The 22,169-nt window shown below is 40.5% G+C and overlaps 1 protein-coding gene across 3 annotated transcripts in view; it reads left to right on the forward strand.

Moving 5' to 3' along the window:
- The window catches only part of elavl2 (ELAV like neuron-specific RNA binding protein 2), a 70,753-nt gene that overhangs the window by 23,781 nt on the left and 24,803 nt on the right, over window positions 1–22,169 (forward strand). For 2 of the 3 annotated variants that reach the window (XM_037676020.1, XM_037676007.1), the window contains exons 2-3: window positions 14,544–14,634; window positions 16,353–16,596. In XM_037676020.1, the coding sequence (XP_037531948.1) occupies window positions 14,563–14,634; window positions 16,353–16,596 (316 nt within the window). In that variant the 5' untranslated portion in view covers window positions 14,544–14,562. The remainder of the gene's footprint in view (window positions 1–14,543; window positions 14,635–16,352; window positions 16,597–22,169) is intronic. The other variant, XM_037676013.1, reaches the window with a different exon arrangement.

Consider the following 22,169-nt stretch of genomic DNA (forward strand, 5'->3'; position numbering starts at 1 on the left):
AAATATTTTATGGAAGTATTAGCCGGAAATGAGCCGACTATAGCTGCCTTCCCATGGTCCCATCCCTCACCCAGAGGGGTGTTTCCTCCATCACTGAGATGTTGTAGTGCTAATGGGTCATGTAGGTTAAAGTCACGTCTGAATGAGCCCTTTTGCTGGAGATGTGCAGTTTATGGTGTTTGACCTCGGACACACCAGGGAATCAAATGACTCATGATGTTCTGTCGTTGTGTACCGCAGCGTCAGCACTCTGCTTACTGTCGGAGATTCAGAAGGCTGAAATAACACTGAGGGAAGCTTGTATTATGTATGATAAATGATTCTTAATATTGTTGTGACTTATCTAACCTTCACATCAGTTTTTTTTTATTTATTTTTTTATTTTACTAAAGTACTGAACATTCAGTTGCATTAAATAAAGTACTTGATCAGAAGTCTTTTTGCTTCATACTGCAGTGCGAATACTCATATCTAATGTTTTAATAAGATTCTCAGCCTTTGGCCAAACATCTTGGTTGTGACGAGGTAATTTTGAAACATAAGCTACATTTTTTAAATGAAAATATCACTTTATATATTTTATTTTAGGGATGCACAATATTGGATTTTTGGCTGATATTCGATATGCCGATATGTTAAAACTTATTTGGCCGATAACCAATACCGATACTGATTTTTTTTTATTTTATATACTTTCCTTTGTCAGAACATAGGCCTCTTATTTAGGCTTACTTGCTACAAAAACTGTGCAACAGCTGTAAGAGCTGGTGACATATATTCAGTAACAGCCATATGATATGCATAGCACTTTAACACTTTTCATTTAATATAAATTAAATATTAGCATTGGTCATCTGCGATGCTGTCTCACTTGTGGAGGCTTGTTCCAGGTTCCTAGCTGCAGTGTGGGATCCTCTGCACTCTTGTGCATGAAGGACAGACTTTTTAAGTTGGAAGGTTTTTGTCTATCCATTGTGCTGTAAGACTAATCTTGCTAACGGGGCTAACACTTGACATCCAAATGTCTGTGGTAAAACTCACCCAAGTGCTATCGGCTATTAGCTTCTCAATGACGTGGGAAATGGCTTGTAACTCGGGTAAGGCTATGTTGGAAAAATATCTTCGACTGGGGATGATGTATCCAGGCTCAACATAGTCTAAACATCTTTGGAATCCAACATCCTCAACAACAAAAAATCTTCCACATGCCTGACATTTTGACTTTTTCCTCTCCGCCTTGATCAGGTCAGGGAGGTGCGTGTGACATCACGTTGTGCTGCCGCTACAGGCATCCATGTCACTGGGTTGTCCTATAAGAACAGTGCCTTTTGATATCGGTGAGTTATTTTGATGGAATGGCCAATGTCCGATTTTGAACTTTTAACACTAATATCGGCCAATACGAATACCATGCCGATAATATTGTGCATCCCTAATTCATTTATTTATTTAATAAAATCCTACTTTTGTAATTGTTTAAACATGTATAGCTTCTAATTGCATAGAAATTCAGTTTAGGGCTTCAGTGTTTCCCCTAGATCAGTCCCTTCGGCGGGGCACTCGTTGTATTTAATTGGTCGACCGGGGTGTAGGGGTGGTGGATGGGACCGAGTCTACGTCTGTGTTCCCCGTCCGCTAGCTTAGCTCTACTTTGCTGCCAGTTTTTATCGCCCGGGGAGTGGGATGCAGAGCAGTGCGTCAGTGGCATCTTTGCTAGTGAGTTTATATTGCGCCCTGCGCTACATCAATACTAACAGTTTTCGACAGGAGGGTGGGGTGGGGGGGGTTTGGTACGCAGTGTGCTCGGTTCTGTTGGTGGGGTGCCCTGCTTGTATAATGGTAGGGGAAACACTGTTTTTTTTTATTTTTTTTTATTTTTTTAATAAAATTCTCTAAATTCTCATTTTTTTAACACTGTAAAATAATGAAGTTTAGAAAAATAAATCCAATTTTGGATGGTAATAGAATCTGGCCTTTTGATGTCTGAAAAGTGAGCCAGTGATTTTTTTTTGGGATGGGGCCGGTGCTCCGGTTCTCCCTGGGTTGTTTGGATCATTTGATCAGGGTTCCTGGTTGCGATGGCCGGCCCTTTGGCTGGGGTGGCTGCCGGGTTCCAGCGGGGGGTCGGCTGTGGTTGTGTGTGTGTGTGGTCGTTGGTGGTGTATGGCGGCAATCGGGGGTGTGGCTTCACTTTGACGGGGTGCTGGCTGGTCTGCCTGATATGACATTTACAGTGGAGGGTGCTGTGTGTGTGTGTGGGGGGGGGCATAGGTGGCATGCCGGGGCTTCTCTGGGCCTGTGGTGTGGAGCTGTTGGGGTGCCTGATCCTTGGTGCGCTGGGCCGGCCTTCCTCAGCTGCTGCTCCCTGTTGCTCTGGCCCCCGTCCTGGGGTCGACTTGCAGTCGCTGTCAGGTGGGTGGGTGGGGCGCATGGACGGCCCGACAGACGCTCTGTCGGGCTGTCTCTTGTGTGCCTATTATGTCTCAGGTTGGATTTTAGGTGGTCCCCTCTCTTGGATCAATTTGGGCCCCCCATTTAATGTGGGGTCAACTTCCCCCGTCGTGCTCCCCTCCGGTGGTGGGCCCCCCTGCCGTCGGTGCATTGGCGGCTCTCAGCATCTGGGGCTGGGTGGTGGGGTGTGTGCAGGCCCACCCTGATGGCTGCCTGCCGGGGCCTGGGTGTCCTGGCTCTGTCGGGCCTCTGTTGTGGGGTGGTCTGACCTCGGGGCTCGGTGTCCATGGCCGGATCTACTCTGGAGGGGCGGGTTGCCGGCGGGGCCTGTGGACTCGTCACTGCAGCCTCCTGGGGTTTCAGCATTATGGTTGCTGGGGATTGCCCGGGGCTTCCCTTTGCTTCTCTCTCTGGGGGTTGCGGGTGTCCCTGTTGGGGGACTCCCGGAGCTCCGGGCTTGGGGACCGCTGTGTCTATGGCTCCGGTCTTCCCTGAGTTACCATTGTGTCCTGTGGGGACAGGTCTGTGGGTCCCCACATCCACTATTGAACATTTTTATGGCGAAACCATCCATCCATCCATTATCTTTACCCGCTTATTCCATTTTTGGGTCACGGGGGTCGCTGGTGCCCATGTCCAGCAATCACTGTGCGAGGGGCGGGGTACACCCTGGACGGGTCGCAAGTCCATCAGAGGACCACATAGAGACAAACGAGACAACCAACCATTCACTCTCTCACTCACACCTAGGAACAATTTAGAGTTACCAATCAGTCTAACATGCATGTTTTTGGTCTGTGGGAGGAAACCGGAGTACCCGGAGAAAACCCACGCATGCACGGAGAGAACATGCAAACTCCACCCAGAAAGGCCCCTGGACCGGGGTTTGAACCAAGGACCTGCTCGCTGAGAGGCAGCAGCTCTACCAGTTGCGCCTTATGGAGAAACCTTATAGTGACAAGCATGCTCACACAGGTGTTTATCAGATACACACTCAGTTGGGTTGTGGAGCCCACTAAATATATCTTGTATTACCATGTACTGTATAAAATACTTTCTAATGATGTTATAAGTATCATTATATATGTTGTTTGTTGTTGTGGTTTCTCGGTTTTGTCTATTTCTTTCCGCAGGTCTGGAGTCAGACTTTCAATGATGTTTATTTGTGTTTTCTTAATACCTCTCTCTATTCCTATCTCCTTCTTTACATTTTAACTCTTCTCTCACTTTTCTGCTTTGTTTTCTTCTTTGTTTTTCATCCCCATGTCCATTACATCTGAAACGAGCCCAAAGCAAAGTTTAATAAAATTTAATTTATATATCAAATGGAGCATTAAGGTCAGCCATAATGCTCTGCTCTGTGAAAGTAAATCTGTTGGGCATCACTTCGACACTCTGACAATAATTCTGTCACAATGCCGAACAGGACAAGGAAGAAAAAAAAAAAAACGGAAGAAACCTCCAGCAGAACCAGGTTCAGGACAAGCGGCCATCTGCTTCGATCGGCTGGTTGAGAGGACAGGAAGAAACAAACAGAATGCCAGGTCCAGGTGCACTTTCTATTGGAAGAAAGACAAAAACACATGTTAAAGATAGAAATAAATACAAATACAAATGGGTAGAGTAGAGCAAGTAAAGACTGCAGCATAGTGAGGAAATGTGGCCAGTTTGTCCTCCAGCAGTCTTTGTCTAAAGCAGCAATAAAAGGCCTGCAGCTAGTTGTTGCTAAATGCTGTTTTGTGATTGGCTGATCAAAACAGCCAGGTGCTCCTCGGGTTTTCTCTTGTTTATTTAAACAAGTTCACATTGTGACACCTGGTGAACTCAAAGATGAGAACCTAGACTAATTCATCTCAGTACAGCTTTGACTTCAGGTATTTTTTGTTAATATTTTTTAACTCATCAACTACGTTTTATTCCTTTATTTACTTATTTATTGCTCTTCTCCAGATTTTACACCCGGCTGATGTAGAACCTACATCTTGTATATTAAATACATTTTTAAAAGTTTTATAATCCATTCCGTTGTTTCACTGTCTGCTCGGTTGTTGGCATCACGTTTCCTGTCAATCAGCCACGTGCAGCAGCTCATTAGTCTACACACACACTCAGTTGTGCGCTCATCTACATGTTCAGACTTGCACAGGTATTTTTGCAATGCAAATTGCAAAGGAATTCTGTGCTGGCTTATTTGTGACAAGGAAACGTCCGTTTACTTTTCTTTAATCAGGTGTTTTAACAAGGCATTTCATCTCTTTAGTATAAAAAATAAACAGCCAAACACCCGGAGAGTGGTGCTTTTAGCTCTTTGGTCAGAAGTTGCACAATTTTTGCTGGAACGTGACTAGCATATGGGATATGAAAGATCTTTTTCTGCCTCACCATATACTGGAGAACCAAAACAGTTTGACTGAAATGACGAGCACTGTTCAAACAAACTGAGTGCTCAGATTTACACAAAAAAAAAGTGCGTTTTTTTACACTAATTACTCCCAATCTCACAGTACAGTTTTCACACTTTGACACCTGGAGGTTGTTACAGCCAGTTACTGAAAGGCAAAGGAGCGCAATAATGTTTTTGCTCACATGTTCATGTGTCTTGTTGCCACAATAGTTCCTGAACCACTGGACATGATTTATGAAACTTGCAGAAAGTAATCATTTGATGTTCATGAACAACTGAGCAATTTTTTTAAGCCAACCCAATTCAAGATGGCTGCCTCAGCCACCTGCTTTTTTAGACACTTTTTTGTTTAACATTAAATTTTATAGACATTGACCTTAAGTTTGGAGTGGAAGTAGCTGAGAGTCATCAACATGTACTGAGTGACGTCTCACGATTTAGCATGGCATAATGTTACAGCCGCCATTCTTCAGAAGATCAGTCTTGATGACTAGGCCCGTCACGATAACAAATTTTGCTGGGCGACTGTCTCGGAAATGATTGTGATAAATGATAATATTGTTTGAAACTGGACATTAGTAATTATTGTCAAATTTAAGAAGAAATGCAAGTTAATTTTGTGTAGTACCTTTTTTGACCACAGGATGGCAGTATAATTCTGTTTGAACCGAAGAATGGATAGTGAGGGCGCGAGCATCGTGTCTCTAAGAAAAATGGGAGGGAGGCCCCTTGACATGACATGGGCCGTCTCTCTTTCTTGATTTTTGGTTTTCAAAATGGTGGACGCTCTATGTTTTGAGATCTTTTAGCATCGAAACTCGATTTTGGACAGTTAAAATTAATTTAAAAGAGAAAGTGAGGGGTCATTGAAGAGCACCGGAGTTTCGAGTCTTTTGTCACCCAGTGTCCAGTAGAAAGAGAGAGACACAAAGAAACGATAGACGATAAATGAAAATGAGGTCGATAATTTTAATTTTTCATGCTATTTAATTGATTTGTTTATCGCGACAGGCCTATTGATGACAGTTTATTTAAACTATCATCAATATTTATGACAGTTTAAATAAACTGTCATAAATAAACAGACTGTTTATTTATTTTTTGTCTTTCCATAAGTCTTATATCAATACTTCCACAGTTTTGAAGCTTGATAATTGTAAATAATGTAAGTTCAATTAATTAACTGAGTATTTTTTAATTTTTTATCTTTGAACGAGATTTAAACATTCTGTACTAAACAGTTTTAACCATTTACTTGGTGAATTTGATCCATTCTTCTAAACTTTAAAAAATAAAATAAAATTGAAAGGACAAAGAAAGATCAGTGATGGACTTCAATTGGAAGACTGTTGCATTGTTCCTCATCCCCAAATCCATAACAAGTACTGAAATGATAAAAACTGGCACATTAACTTTTATTTTTCCTTCTTCTCAGGTTCCCTCTTAGGAAGTATTGATCCCCCCCGTTCACTTGGCGAGCGCTATGCTGCTTTATTGCTCGAATGAAGAAAATCAATCATCATTTGAGTTATGGAAGGTTGACATTTTCATTAGTTGGACCCAACAAAGTGAAAGAAATGAACAAATGGAGCTTTAGTAAAGACTGAAGGCTTTTAGTCAGAAATAGTAAATTTACCAAGACATGATGTAACCACTATTAAGCCAAAGTTTTTTTTGTTTGTTTGTTTTTTAAATTATGTACACTGGAGTGGGCCTTTCAGAGCCACAGTGGTTTGTAACAGTGCCCCTCCCACCATCACCACCACCCACCCATTGTTTTATTGTTTCCTTACAACCTGGATATTCAATGAATTTTCAGGTTTAACTGTGGGGAGGGGATCAGTGATGGCGTCTGTAGGATCAGATTTTCCATTTAAGTTTGAAAATTCATTAAATAACGTCTTAAATTTGTATGTTCATTCATTAATTCATTGCTACTTCCATTAATGTCTGCATTTTTTCTGCAATGTAGTTAAGCTAAGCTAGAACTTCATTGGTCCCCCAGGAAATTGTTTGCCAGAGTTTCAGTACAAAGGAACATACACAAGGAATCACACGAGATATATATAAAAAATAATAATAACAGAATATAAAAATAACAACAATTAACATGTAAAACGGGTCGGGTGCAGACAGAAACTTTAACGTGTTTATTGCAGTGCAGGACTAAATTTTATTGTCCTATGTGTAGAAAGGAGGAGGAGTTGAAAAGTTTGATAGCTACAGGGAGGAAGGACTTCCTGTGGCGTTCTGAGCATTTCAGCTGTTAATGCTTGGTGGGGGCGAAGAAGGCGGCTTAAAAGCCTGTCATACAGCAGCCGGATCAGAATAAATTCATCAGTCTTTCTTGTAAAACGGTAAACTGTTCTTCAAACTGGTTTGAATAAGAACTACTTTAACTTGGAAATAAATTTTACATTGACTTGTTTCATAAAGTCAGTTTTGATAGTGAATCATATTAGTCTTTAAATAAATTATACTTGGGGGGGGGGGGGGGGGTCTAAATGCTTCAGGTTGTTTAAATAACATGAAGAAAGGAGGAAGGAAATACAGGACCTGAAAAGTAAACCACTTCTTTACTGAGAAGTACCACTCAAATCACTTTGTTTCTGTTCAGTTCCACTCAAATATCTGTGTCTCTGTTGAGGGTGTCTGTCACTCATTGGGTGGGATCATGAGCAGGATTGTTTATTTATTTTTTTAATTATTTATATAGGTAGTCTCATTCAGTCAAGATAACTCATTTTCAAGAGAGACCTGTTTGGGAGCAGATGGTGGGGGTTAAGGGCCTTGCTCAAGGGCCCAGAGTGGGGCAAATGAGGGTAGAGGCAGGTGTGGGTGTTTCACCTTTTCCACCCACATTTTGATGTCAGTCCAGGGAGTTGAACCTGTGACTTTCCGATCACAGGCCCACTGAGTGGTGGGCGAGAGCTCTGGTCTAGTGTATGCAGCTAACTAACGTGTTGCTAAGAAGTTATTTAGCAAACATGCTAATAATATGGCCACTTTGTCAAGTAGTTGGACTTTTTTTTTTTGTTTGTTTTTTGTCATGACACTAAATGCAAATGTAGCTTTGGAGGGCCAGTTTCTCCAACAATTCCCGGTAAACTTCCTTGTTTCTTCGTTGAGCTTGTGCTGTATGTGCTCGTGTGACAAAATTAATAAAAGGTTTGCGCCTCATCATTTGACCATGGAATAACCTGATATCCAACTGTCCATCTCAGCGACACTCGGCAATCCAATTGAAAATGTCACTTGAGGAGTTTGCAAGTACAGCCTTGGCTCCTCCAGTGACATCAATCCATGGACCAGTCAATGGCTGCAGTTTGCTGACATCAAAATCACTTGCTCGGCTCGCTTGTAACCACGGCTGAGGCGAGTCCAAACACCAAGCAGGAACGAGTATAACAGGCATTTTTTTGGCTAATGCCGAGTTGGTGCGAGCTGGGTAAAGCCACCCCCATGGAGAAGGGGCTGTAGTGCATACGTAACAAATCCCCAACCCCCAAAAAGTTGATACAACATAGTAACCTTCTGCAAGGGTACAGCAGCATGTCTGTTTACATATGACTTCACAGACTTCGTACATTTAGATAATGGAATTTTTGTTCACTCGTGACCAAACAGATCAGTGCCTGGGCTTCGACTGGACCATTTAAGGACATTTAACTGGTTCAACTGTGTTTAAGGTCCTTGTTCTGCTGAGGGGGTCTAGTCTTAAATTCTTGGATGACTGAAGCAGCTTTCCCTTCAACTTCTATATTTTGTTGTATTGGCTTTTCCTTCAACTCTGGTTTCTTAGTCCTTGCTAATGGGGAAATAACGTCCCCACAGTATGATACTGTCACCACCTTGCCTCACTGTGGGAATGGTGTTCTCAGCATGAGGTGGTGGGTTTCCCTAAAACATGTTGTCCTTGATGACTCAAGAAGTTATTAGTCTCATCTGACCACACCTTTTTTTTTTTTTTTTTTTTTTTTTTTTTTCAAAAAAATATACCCTTTGGCAAATACTAAAGGATTCTTTTATGAAGAGTTTCTTCCTGTCTCTCGCCCATAAAGCCCAGTTCTGTGTAGCTTGTAGTGGTTTTGTGGACAGATCCATCATGGTTTGTCTCTGATTAACACCTACTTATCTGCTCAGGGTTTGGACACATAGCCCTCTCTTGGCAGGTTTGCTGTGGTGACCACCTCTTATTTACTAATAATGAATTTAATGAAGCTCTGTGAGAAGTTTATGGCTCTGGGATATTTTTTAATAAACCTACAATGGTCTGTACTTCTCCACAACTTTGACTCTGACCTGGGTGGAAAGATTTTATTTTTGTCTCTCGTTCGGTTGTAGCCCTAACTACTAATGGGTGTTGAACTGGTGTTGATCCTATTTTGTGTGTGGCGTGTTGAGATCATTGGACATCTTATTTGCTCACAGGCTAATCTTTAACTAATTATGTGCCTTCTGAAGGTAATAGTTGTGGCTTTAAATGGCAGTCTTGGCAACTTGTTGTTTTAGAAGTTTACAAAGTGCCACTGAAGGCACCATGGAGTCCCATGGCCTTTTAAAGTTAATAAAATAAATGCCACAAAAATAAAATTTAAATGTTGCCTAATACATTGGCCTTTATTTCATTGTAGTTTTAAACGTGAATGTGATGCTAAAGATCTTTAGTTGATATTTGCTGATGGCTTGTTTCTGTTGATGCTTGTGACAGTTTCCATAGAGAGTGAATCAGTTATGTTTTATGTCCATTGTCCACCCTGCAGATGATTAAAGTTGAATTGGTTCATAGAAACTGAACACATCAGATGCACTTAAATACGAAGAACAATCTGTAGACTTCAGCAAGCAGGATTATCGCACATACAGGTTATATCTTTGTGTAACAGATTAATTGTTGTGCTGCTGGTGACATGCTCCTGTGCTGCTCCAGCAGTAGTATTTAGCCGGTGGTTGAGCATGAGAAGCGAACTTAAACCGCTTCTTACTTCTGATGTTTAGCAGCAGAAAATGTTTTAGAATCTTGACAAAACACCAGATCTTTTTAGGTCAGATAAATTGCTGCTTTTACACGTTTACAACAAAAGCTGCTTGTCTTTTGCTGGATAGGCTGCTGGAAAAAAAACAATTGGGGTTCTACACCCTTCCCAAGCAAACAAATGTGAAACTGAAGTTTCATAATGGCACATGCATGAATAAGAAAGCTGTAGTGGTTCATGTGGTGGAGAGCGTTCTCTGCACCTGCATCACCGTGTGGCACGGCAGCTGCACTGCTGTTAAGAGAGAGGCTCTGCAGAGGGTGGTTAAGGCTGAACAGAAGACTGTGGGGAATAGCCTTCCACCACCTCGGACCTCTACACTTCATGATGCAGGGGGAGGGCGCTCCGTATCATGAAGGACTCCACTCATCCTGCACACAGTCTGTTCCAGCCCCTCCCCTCAAGCAGGCGGCTGAGGAGCATTCAGAGCAAGACCACCAGGCTCAGAAACGGTTTCTTCCCTGCAGCTGTCAGACCACTGAACTAGAGCTGCACTTGATTAAGCTTCATCTTACTTGTTTTTACTTTATTATATATGTTATTTATTTTATTTATTTATTTATTTATACATGCATGCATACTAGGAATGTACAATATATATGGTACACTGTAGAAACGATAGACATTTAGCCTATGATAGAGATCTGTATTCTACTGGCTAACCACAGTGATGCTGTCTGATGTAAAAATCATAGATGTCAGTTTAATCGTTACTTTTTTTAATTGAAAACCGTGTGTAAGTGGCGTTAAAATATTTTCTTCAAGAGCCAAGAAGCGAAGCTACAAGCTAACTAAGGCCAGCTTGCCGTAGTGATGCCGTATTTGGACGCTTGTGCAAAACGCTGAGTTCCGTCGAAAGTCCCCCCCCCCCCCACCCCCGTCAAAAGTTAAAGTAAGTGTTGGTCAGCTTGAGAGAAACCTGCTCTCTGATCTGTGAAAAGAACGCTGTGTTGTGTTTTTACTGCAAGACCCTCCGGTCAAAGCCACAGACTCATTTTGTGTCAGCTCTCTTTAAAGCAGAAAGAGTCGCCCACTAGAGGTTTGGAGGGTGAAGTGTTTTCAGTGTAAAATGCTGCTCAACCAACAAAACATTGGGAGTGTGTATTATGCTCCTATCATTTATCATACTGCAAATAAGTCACAGAAAAAACTAAACCATTAGTTATTATTATTATTAAACTGCAAATGTGAAGAAACATGCAGCACGTCAAAAACAAAATTTAAAACAGTGTGTGTGTGTGTGGGGGGGGGGGGGGGTGTCGACCACCCCGCACCACCACCAGCTGTGGTGCGCATTAAGTTTAGTTTTAGAGATTAATATGTTTTATAGATTTTTTTTTTTATATAGGTTTAGAGATTAATATTTTTTGCTTTTTGTTTGTGAAACAAGGTCAGAGGAAGCCGGTTCTGGTTCGGTGGATTGGACTCGGTGTTACACCATGTCCTAGCAATCGATGTGTAGATTACTCAAGTACTCTGTTAATACCCTACTTCATACTCGATCGTCCACTCTGAGCGGCTGTAGAGGAGCTTCGCAGACGAGGGGCATTTACCTTTGGGACAAATTGAGGTCGCCGATTGATCATTTGCTGACACGCTTACTGGATTGATTTGACTGGTCAAAAAAAAAAGAGAGCTGCGATGTTCTGTGTTTATATGTTAATAAAAAGTTGCAAAAAATAAATAAAAACAGGGAGCGCTGGCCCTGCAGCCCACACATCAGATCAGCCCAACCTTCCCGCAGCCACGCTGGGACTGATTTTAATTCGCTCATGACAAATTCCTTCATTTCTCACAATTTGTCATGGCATCAACGGAGGAGGAAGAGATCACTTGTCTCGTGGCAAAAAAACAAAAGAAAAGGCCATATCAGGGATGAAGAAGGGGAATTTAATACATTGGTGTCGCGTACAAAACGGTCCGTTTCCAGGCAGTTTATTGTGACACTGCGTACGCTGTCGTAAAAATTAAGCTTTGCGTGGACATGCCCTGCGGAGGTACGCGGGTACCTCTGCGTATGGACATACGCGGGAGTATACTGGGGGCTTTAGGCTTCTTGATCTGGAACCCGAGTCCGAATTTCATACCACAAACATGCAAATGTGAGCTGGTATGACAATAAAAAAATCCTTGTATTTATGATGAACCTTTAAAAATAAAATCTGAACTAATGCTGCGATTCAGTTCTACTGTAAACCTGTGCATTGTACATACTGGCTTAGGTAGTAATAATGTATGTAATAATGGTGTTTCCCCAAGGTTACTTGCCTTAAGAGGGCGTTCGTTGGTGCTTGTCAGCCGGGAGGGTGGGGCTGTAGTAGTGCGTTGTTAGTAGTGCCTGGTGTTGGGGGCGGGGTGGGGGTCGTTGTAGTGAAGCGTTACAGGACTAATGCTAGGTCTGAGCTGCTACAATCTCTGCTCCCCGTCTGGAAGTTAGACTTCTTATGTGATTGATTTGCCATGAAGTTTTGTTTCAAGCAGAAAAACACAATGAAAGTTGTTAAAAAATAGTGGAGGACGGGAGGAGCTGAAAATATCAACAGTAGATCTGGCGTAGTAAATATAAACTTGTTGCTGAAAGTGGAACTATGGAGAATCAACTTTGAACATTTGTTTAGTTCGATTGTTCTGAACAGCTAACCAGAAGTCAGATTAACTCACTGCTGCGTCTCCCCTACCATTATCAAAAGAGGGTGCCCCGCCCTGTCAACAGAACCAAGCGCTTCGCCTACTAAATCCTGCCCACATGGCAGACAGATCACTACTCTAGAAAGAGTTTAAGATTTCAGTGTCAGTGGGGCTTCTCATGTGATAGAGGTGGCTGCACAGATTGTGTCCTAAGAATTCAAACGATGGGTTAGTGTTTGGTCGTGCAGGCAACGATGTCACTGCAGTACAAAAAAGTATCAAGAATTACAACACTGTTCCATGCATTGCACAAACGTTTTAAACTGTTTAAGTGTTTTATTTTTTGTTTAAGTGTTTTATTTTTTGTTTTATATGTAGTTTTAAGAATGTTAAAATTTGACTGGTCATAAGAAATGTAGTTGGTCTAGTTCAGGGGTCTGCAACCTTTGCAGTAAAAAGAGCCATTTTTGCCACTTTGCTTACCAATTACGATGCGTCCGGAGCCGCAAAACCTACTACAACTGTGTACTGTCAACTGGTGGCCTGCGGGCCTCTACAAGTTTGTTGGAGATGGCTTTTCTGGTCAGTGGGGGTGATATAAAATGAAAAATGTCTTGCTATTAACATTTTATATTTTAACATTTTATTACAAAAGAAAAAAACGGATCCATGTAAAGAAATAAAAATGGTTTTTAATAATTTTTATAAAAATTAAAACACTGAACTCTGCATGCGAGTTCTCAATTGTTGAAGAATTAAGTATCCTACTTAAAGCATAAAGACATAAGATGAGGTCAGCTTATTGAATATCCAATTACATTTTTAAAGATAAATAATTTTGTTTACTTTAACTCTTTTTGTGTGTGTGTGTGTGTGTGCGTGCGTGCGTGCGTGCGTGCGTGCGTGCGTGCGTGCGTGCGTGCGTGCGTGCGTGTGTGTGTGTGTGTTTTATTCTTAGTATTATCAGTTACTCACCATTTTCCTTCTCAGGAACCTGTCTTAAAGATATTCCAAAACATTCTGGTGGTTTTGAGAGAAAGATCAGGCTGTGAGACTGGAAGTAGACTTAAAATAGCTAACAAGCTACTAGCACGATGTTCACATGTTTTACACCATGTATTTGTACTATCCTTCCCATATTTGAAAATGATGGAATCTGCTGAAACTAGCTGTTTTTATTGTTGGTAATCATTTAAATTAAACTAAATTTTATTTTAGTTTTGGTGAAAGCCTGAAAGATTCACTGCAAAGGAACCAAAGAGCCACATGTGGCCCCAGAGCTGCAGGTTGCAGACTCCTGGTCTAGTTGGTCATAATCACTCAACATGCAGATGACTTTTCAAATGCTGATGGAGTTTTGGAGTTTAAAACTGAGTTTATTCCTTTTTTAAAGGTCATTTATCAGCCTGATTCACAGACTTGTCTCCCAACATGAGACCTTCATTTGCTTCATGGATTAGTTAATATTTGACCATCATCTTTAAATGGCTTTGTTAGCGAATTCAGTTTTACAGTTGAATAATTATTAAACTGAAGCTGTATTTTATTTTTTTTGTTCTTGTAAATCATTTTCATGAGTCTTGGTTTATTTAATTTAAAATAAATCTGAGCTGTGGTTCTGCTTGTCATGATTTATGGTTTTGCTTTACTTTATTTGCTTTTTTCCTGCTTTTAATCGTGGACCATGTGTCTTTAAATTGAGGATCAGTTCTTATGCTGGCAGTGAGCAGAGCAGCAGCCAGCTGAGGTTTGCTCTTCTGTTTCCGTGCTTCACCATGTCGCCAGTCCTTAATCTTCATTTTACCCTGTTGTCTAGACTGGAATCCATTTTCTGCCGAACTCCACATTAATTTTGACCAAGAGGAAGATTGGCTTTTGTTTTTTGTTTCAGTTGATGTGTTTGGACGACCAATAAAACATATTTAATGAAAAGGCCTTCATTCCATCCTCCACCAGTCACGTGATCATCTGTCGCTTTTCTACTTGCTGTTCTAACATGAAGTACTTTTTGTCCATGTTTTCAGACGGCAACTCCAAACTAACATGGCAGTCAGACTGTGTGATGTGGCTTCTCTGCTTAGAAGTGGTTCGTGGGCGCCTGAGCCTTGGACTGGGGTCTGTGGCACTTCTTTTGTTTGTGTTTTTTATTATTATTTGGCCATAAGGCCTGCCTTTGTGTCAGCGCACAGGCCATACCAATGATCAGCACAAGCTCTGTCACTTTTCAGTGTTGAGCTCTGTTCGATCATGGTTCAAATTTGGGAATTAGAAGAAAATAACACCACCACCTGTCCTTCTCTGTTCAGGACTACTCTGAAAACACATCTCTTTAGAGACTAGCTTATCCTTCTGAACTTTATGTATTTTATATTTCAATTTATGCCTGTTGGTCTTTGCACTGTTTGTTTTTACACAATCTTATCTGATATGTTTTTTGCTGTAAAGTTTCCTGAAAGGTGCTTTTTTTTAACGAATTATTATTATTATTATTGTTATTATTATTATTATTAAAATTAAAAGCCTCAAGGGGTTAATGATTAATTTGGTATGGTCTTAAACTGTCTGCTCCTCTTAACATGGATCTGTTCACGGCTCTAAGAAAACTTTTTTCTTCCACAATTCATGCTCTGTATGCACACCTAGTTAAAATGTGAATAATTTGGACTGTGTGACACTGATCTGTTTTCTGCACGAGGTGAATGTGTTAATTAAGGACAGCTCTTCAAACATCGTTGCTGGTTGCTTTAAGTGGTATTTATCTTGAAAGCTTGTTGTCTGTTAGTGCAGTGACAGCTGCATGTTTGGTGCTGCTGCAGGATGATGGTCAGAAAATCTAAAAAAGTTGGCTCAGGTCCTCTGGACGTTAAAAAAAAGTAGAAACGTTACGTCTTTCATCTGAAAGACTTCTTCAATTTTGGATGAAAGACGAAACGTTTCTACAATTTTTTATTTATTTTATTTTTTGAACGTCCAGAGGACCTGACTTCACTTTTTTAGATTTTTCTACCTGGATTATTGAGCATGCATCAGAATGTTCAGAAATTTTTCATTTTGATAACCACATGCAATCTGACAGATGAGCTTCAAAAATGCTACGTTGTGGCATTAAATGCTGAACCTTTCAGGGTAGATTTTGTTTTAGTTCTTCGTAGAGCAGACATGGACAACATATTGGCAGAGGGCCGTAAGTGGCCCTTGGACAATCTCCATTCGGCTCCAATACTAAATTGAAAGCAACTTTTTTTTTTTTTTAAATAAGTCTATGGAAACCCACATTTTATCAATAAACGTAAGTAATTCTATATTAAACATCTTGGATAAATACAATAAAAATTTTGGACTAAGAAAGGCGAAAAGCTTTTTTTTTTTTGTTTCTGTTTTCAGAACTTGAAGTGAACATTAAAGACTCAAAAAAGCACTTTATTTTATTTTTTGATATATTTAAGCTAACAAATATATTGTCACGAGAGCCATTTTTAAGGGGGTATGTATATTATATCCCTAGAGTATTGTGGAGACGTATTTTTGTCAAGCATGCTAACTATGCTACAAGAAAAAAGGCTTTAAACAAAACTAAAAAAAAAAAATGTTGGAAGTGCATTAAAAGCACATAGTCGAAGTGATTCTGCCTAATCCTGACTCCGTATTACTGTTGTGGGACATTCGGTTTAAAACAAAGAAGCTGCAAACCTGTGGATGACAATTTAGTCATCTACAATTAAGTATTTTCAACTAAGTGTTCAATGTGTGAAGAGCGTCCTTTTTAACAGGTAATATTTGAGTGTTTTTATCAATTTACATGCAGTTTTCACTTGTCTTTCTTGTCTCTTTAGCAGGTTATTGCTACCATGGAAACGCAGCTGTCCAACGGTCCAACTTGCAACAACACGAGCAACGGTCCTTCGTCAATTTCAAACAACTGCTCCTCGCCTGTAGAGTCGGGGATGATAGAGGACAGTAAAACTAACTTGATAGTCAACTATCTGCCTCAGAACATGACCCAAGAAGAGCTGAAGAGTTTGTTTGGGAGCATCGGAGAAATTGAGTCCTGTAAACTTGTCCGAGATAAAATAACAGGTAACTTGACTGTTTATGATGCTGTACAATAGCCCGAGCCTCCTTGATCATTTTGCTGCACGTAATAGACTCACATTGTTGGGTCTTTGTAATATTATTATTCATACTGAAGGCTTCATGTTGCAGTCAGTGGTTTTTTTTTTTTTTTTTGTTTGTGTTAGAAATTATTTAATGGACTGCTGAAAACCCTCCAACTTCATCTAATTATAGTGAGTTGGCACATTAAGCTATAAAATTGCTATGTTCTACCAATTATTTAGCTTATCAGGCAGGAACATATGGACTGATATTAGGTGCTATGAACACATTCTATAAATAAGATTTTTGTGGGACGGGCTTCGCAAAATAAGTTGCCCATGTTGGAAAAGATTCCTGCTTGCGGCTTGTTTTTCAACTTGTTAATGAGCTCAGGTTGCTTTTAATGGGCGGAGGGTAATATATTCTACCGAAGCCGGTACTGATTCTGTGTGGCAGGAGCGGGGTGATAATAGCTAAAGCTGCTGGATTTTAGCAGCATGCTGTTTTGGTCAAGGTTACCGAAACCTTGATGTTCAGTGGAGAAGCTCCAGAGTTTCTAAACGAGCATTTTCCTTTTCTTCTGCTGAAACGTCAACAGTCAGAGTAAGCGGATCGTTTCAGTGTAATGAGGCTGGAGGACAAGGAGAGTTTGCTCAGTGGGACTGCAAGTGATTGTTTGACTGCAGCGTAATCACGTCAACAAATTGGCATAAAAAATGTGTTTACTACAGCTTGATTTTTAATATTCATGACATTTTTTACAGTGCTTAATAAATGTGTAACAGTACACAAATTTCACCATTTGATACGTACCTTATTTTGAATCCAGATTGTTTTAATAACAGTTGCATTAAGTGAAACAAATGTCAAGTCAGCTTTATTTGTAGAGCACATTTTAAACAGAAGCTGTTGTCACAGTGCGTAACAATAACACCAATAAGAATAAAATTCATGGACAAAAAAATAAAAAACAACTAATGATTAATACTGAAAAATTAACAGCATTATATATTTTATTATAATAATGTATTTAATTATAAGTACACAGAACAAAAAATACTAAATCAACTCTAAACTAACTCTAACTGTGTGAAATGCCAGAGAAAACGGGTGTGTTTTAGCAGAGATTTGTACACAGGAAGGAAGGTGGCCTGTCTAATGTTTGGGTGGGCAGGTTGTTCCAGATTTTGGGACCCATGACTGAAAATGCTTGATCACCTCTGTGCGTCAGTCTTGTTTTAGAAACCGCCAAAAGCAGCTGATCGGATGATCTCAGGGCCCGAGATGGAACATTTGGTTCCAGTAGCTCAGAGCAATAAAGGGATGTGAGGCAATTTAGGCACTTATCGGTCAACGGAAGAATTTTAAAATGAGCCACTGAAGGGAGGATGGAACTGATGTAATACGCTGAAACTATGAGTTCCGGTTAAGAGACGAGCGGCAGCATTCTATATGAGCTGGAGATGCGAAATGGAGGCCTGGCTGACCCCAGCATAGAGTACATTGCAATAGTCCAATCGGATAGTGATAAAGGCATGGAGTAGTTTCTCAAGGTCGGATCTGGACAACACTGGCTTGAGCTTAGCTACCTGTCTTAATTAAAATAAACTTTTCTGCAAAACAGAGTTGATTTGTTTGTCAAACTTGAAGTCCAAGTCTAAAACCATGCCAAAATTTTTAATGGACTGCTTAAGATAAGGCTAAAGGGAGTCCAGGTTGACAGGATCAGAGGTTGAGCTAGGGCTAAAGACAACGACTTCAGTCTTTTGATCATTAAAACTTAAAAAATTTGAAGCCACCCATGCCTTAATGTCGTCCAACCTTATTGTCATCCAGACATTTAAGGAGAGAATGAATGGAGCAAGCACTAGCTGGTTTCAAAGGGAGGTAAATCTGACAATCATCAGCATAACAATAGAATGAAAGATCATGTTTCCTCAGGATAGACCCCAGTGGGAGCAAATAGTGAGAACAGAAGGGATCCAAGAATCGAGCCCTGTGGGACCCTGCAGGAAAGAGGTATTGAAGTGGATACATTATTAACAATCTTGACACAAATGTGTACATAACATGCACCTGGGCACATATACGTATTGAGCAGAATCACTGAAGAGGTCAAGGAAGGGGAGTGGTGGTGCAGAGAAATTATTGGAACTTTGTAACTGTGTTCTGTTACTTCCAACATGTTTAAAACCAGTATTTTTGACAAAGGCCTATGATCACACATGTGCTGCTAAAGGAACTCGTGCATCATTTGTTATAGATCCTGTCTGGTCAGAGTTGGTAGTAAAGGGCTGTTTGAATGCTTCAGGCAGTGTGGTTTGGACTTTGGTTTTTATGCGAAGGTAGATGAATAATGGTAAATCTGTAAACTTTCACTTGTCCTGCCCATAACTTTTGATCCGCTGAAGATAACAGTGAAACTACATACACATGCATCATCACTAGACAATGTCGCATATACTTTTATCACCCCAGCTTCAAGGTCAACATTACATTTCAAGGTCAAAGGTTATACAAGGGCTTTGCTTGTCCCGGCCATTACTTAACGTTGATGTTTATTAGTTTGTCAATGGGCCTATGTGCTGTATGTAGTACTCTTTTTGTTTTCCCCTTTGTTCCAGTTATGTTTTACATTCAAGTGATGCTTTATCAGGTGGTACGGTGGCACAGTTGGTAGAGCTCTTGCCTCTCAGCAAGAAGGTCACCAGTTCAAATCCCGGCTCGGGACATTTCTGGGTGGAGTTTGCATGTTCTCTCCGTGCATGCGTGGGTTTTCTCCGGGTACTCCAGTTTCCTTCCACAGACCAAAAACATGCATGTGATTGGTAACTCTAAATTGTCCCTCGGTGTGAGTGAGAGTGTAAATGGTTCTTTCTCGTTTGTCTCTGTGTGGCCTTGTGATGTGCTGGACACATGTCCACGGTGTCCCCCGCCTTTCACACAGTGACCGCTGGACACGGGCACCAGTGACCACCACAACCCAAAAAAGGAAGAAGCGGGTAAAAGATAATGGATGGATGATTTTTCAACTGTTATACCATACCCCTATATTTATAAAGCACTTAAAATGGCAGCAAGGCCAACAGAAGTGCTGATTATTAAGTTCAACGTGGAGTCCGCTATGTCCCCATTGCTGTTAATGCTAATCTAAAGCATTCATTTATAGGTAGAACAATATCAGTTTCTATTGCACATACAAATTAATGGAAAACAAAGCAGCCCATGGCTGATATACAACACTACTTTTTGTCAGTGTGACTTTCATTTAACAAACTAACAATCTCATGACTTAAAATACATCAAACCACTCAAAGTAACTTGAACACTTAAAAATAAGTAGAGAAGCATTCTGGCTTTAAACAAAATGGTGAGCTGCTTGTAGCAGCTGCTACCACATTTTCATTTTTCTACATGGCAAGTAAGTATAAGCAGGCGTGACATCTCCCCCACTCCACTGTTTTGCTAGTTATTCAATCTCCATTTTCATTTGATGCACCTTCCTTTGTCCACCTCCATTGACTAAAAAACTGTTGTCTCTGAACAGCAGACTTTAATCATGGCGGGTTTCCTCCAGCTCTAGTCTCTATTTTTTGTGTTTTCACTTCATGTAAAAGTTGTGGTGGAATGGAGAGTCCTGCGTGTGTTTGGTATACATGTGTGCCAATGTGAAAAGATCAAATCAAAACCTTTTGGTACTTGTACATGCAGAGTTACTCTCAGTGCTAGTTGACTGATTAGGAAACATTCCCTCTGATGGCTAACATTAACATTAACTCAACATGAACTTTGTCTGTGTGCACGTCTCCACTGCAGTGGATTTATAATGAGTGGAAATGTATAGAAAAGAAGACGAGTTAGTTTGTGGTCAAGGGTCTCATTTTTTGCACACAGGCTTGATTAAAACTGAAGTACAGTTTTGTACTCCAGCATGTTTTAAATGCTGTGGAGCCAGTCATGTAGAAAATGTTTGATTGTGTGAAATGGGCTGAGCTGAATTGCAAAGTGATTCTTTTAAATTCACTGTTAAGAACATTTTGATTAGTCATAAAGCAGCCTTGGCACACTGCATGTTTAGTTTAAAACAATTGTGGGGAGCATGGAAATAACCCTGAAAAGGACTTGAGGGCGGAGAATATAATTAAATGGTTTGTTTGAAATCAGCACGCCCTTGAGTGCAAATATAAAGCACTGCATATACTTGAACACCTGAACACCTGCAGTAAAACTGGAGCAGAAAAAAATAGATTCTGTGCAGGATGGAAATGTGGATAAGTCTCTTTAGGGTTTGGGGGGCTAAAACGCACATTATGCTTCTGGATATTTAGTGAAACACTAAGAACTTTGTCATGAATATCCAGTTTTTTTTTCTTTCAGATTAAATGCTTTATAAATCAGTTTCTTTCACCTTTATAATATTAGTTTAACTTAAGTCTGAGATGAGGCTTCTCAACAAAAGTTGCAACTAGATTTATTTTGTAAATTTAAATAAATGTTTTATTTCTAACTGTACATTCAGTGGAATGTATGTTTTTTCCTCAAATGTTTAACTTGATGCTTTATCAGTAGCAGAAGGTTGCAAAACAAGGCGGACCTTTAAGCAGCCGGCGCAGAACCAGTGGTCCGATAGAGATTGGGGTGGGGGTGGGGGGGTAAAATTAAGTCCCGTTGTGCTCCAGAGAGTAGCCGGACCTTCAGCGGCACCGCCCACACTCTGAAGTCCTTGTGAGCTGGCTACTAGCTCTCGGATTTGCTGATGGGTCTGGAGGTACGTTTCTGCTCCGGTTCTGGTTCTGGTCCTGTTCCCGGGGGGTTCCGTGCGGCTCTGAATCCTCTGGGCGCCCAAGTCACTGTACAGTAATAAGCACCAAACTTCAGATCAAAACTTTCCCTCTATGTATTTCAGCAGAATACAACAAGGCATCTGGGCGGGGCACTGTTGCCTTCTGGTAAATGAGTCCTAATGAGTCGGGATACAGTGTAGGCTTATTGAGAGAGAACTACAAAATGGCGGTGCCTGTCCTAAGTATTTTACTTTTTTGTTAACTTTTTACTGTGCAGTTTCCTACACTGTCCCAATCACAGGAGTAATATTGAAGTTGACAATCGTGTTGTGTACAATTTTTTTTTTCCTCGTATTCAATCTTACTTTGAAAAAACACAAAAAAGTGAGTCCATGAAAGTCAAACCGCGAAGTAGCGAGGGACTACTGTAATTCATTGCAAAGTTTGAAATTAATCACAAAAATATTGTCCTGAATTATATCAAATGGTGCAGTTTGGAAAGAGTTGGCTCCAATAATTTTCTAACTCTGTACATGCAATTCTGAAATGTGAGCCTGCACTAAAAGTAAACAAATTACTCTGCTAAATCCACCAACAACAACGTGGAAGGTTGCATCACCTAACTGACATGAGCTTACCAGGATTTAAATGGTTATTTTATCTATTGACTGAACTCATCTAAATATAAATGTACGGAATATGTTTTTAAATTTCAGAATGCATTAGACTGGTTTGCAAAGTTTCCGAACCCCCCCCCCCCCTTTTTTTGTC

Source organism: Nematolebias whitei, chromosome 1, assembly GCF_014905685.2.
Source record: "Nematolebias whitei isolate Nwh7 chromosome 1, NemWhi1, whole genome shotgun sequence".
Classification (NCBI taxonomy): domain Eukaryota; kingdom Metazoa; phylum Chordata; class Actinopteri; order Cyprinodontiformes; family Rivulidae; genus Nematolebias; species Nematolebias whitei.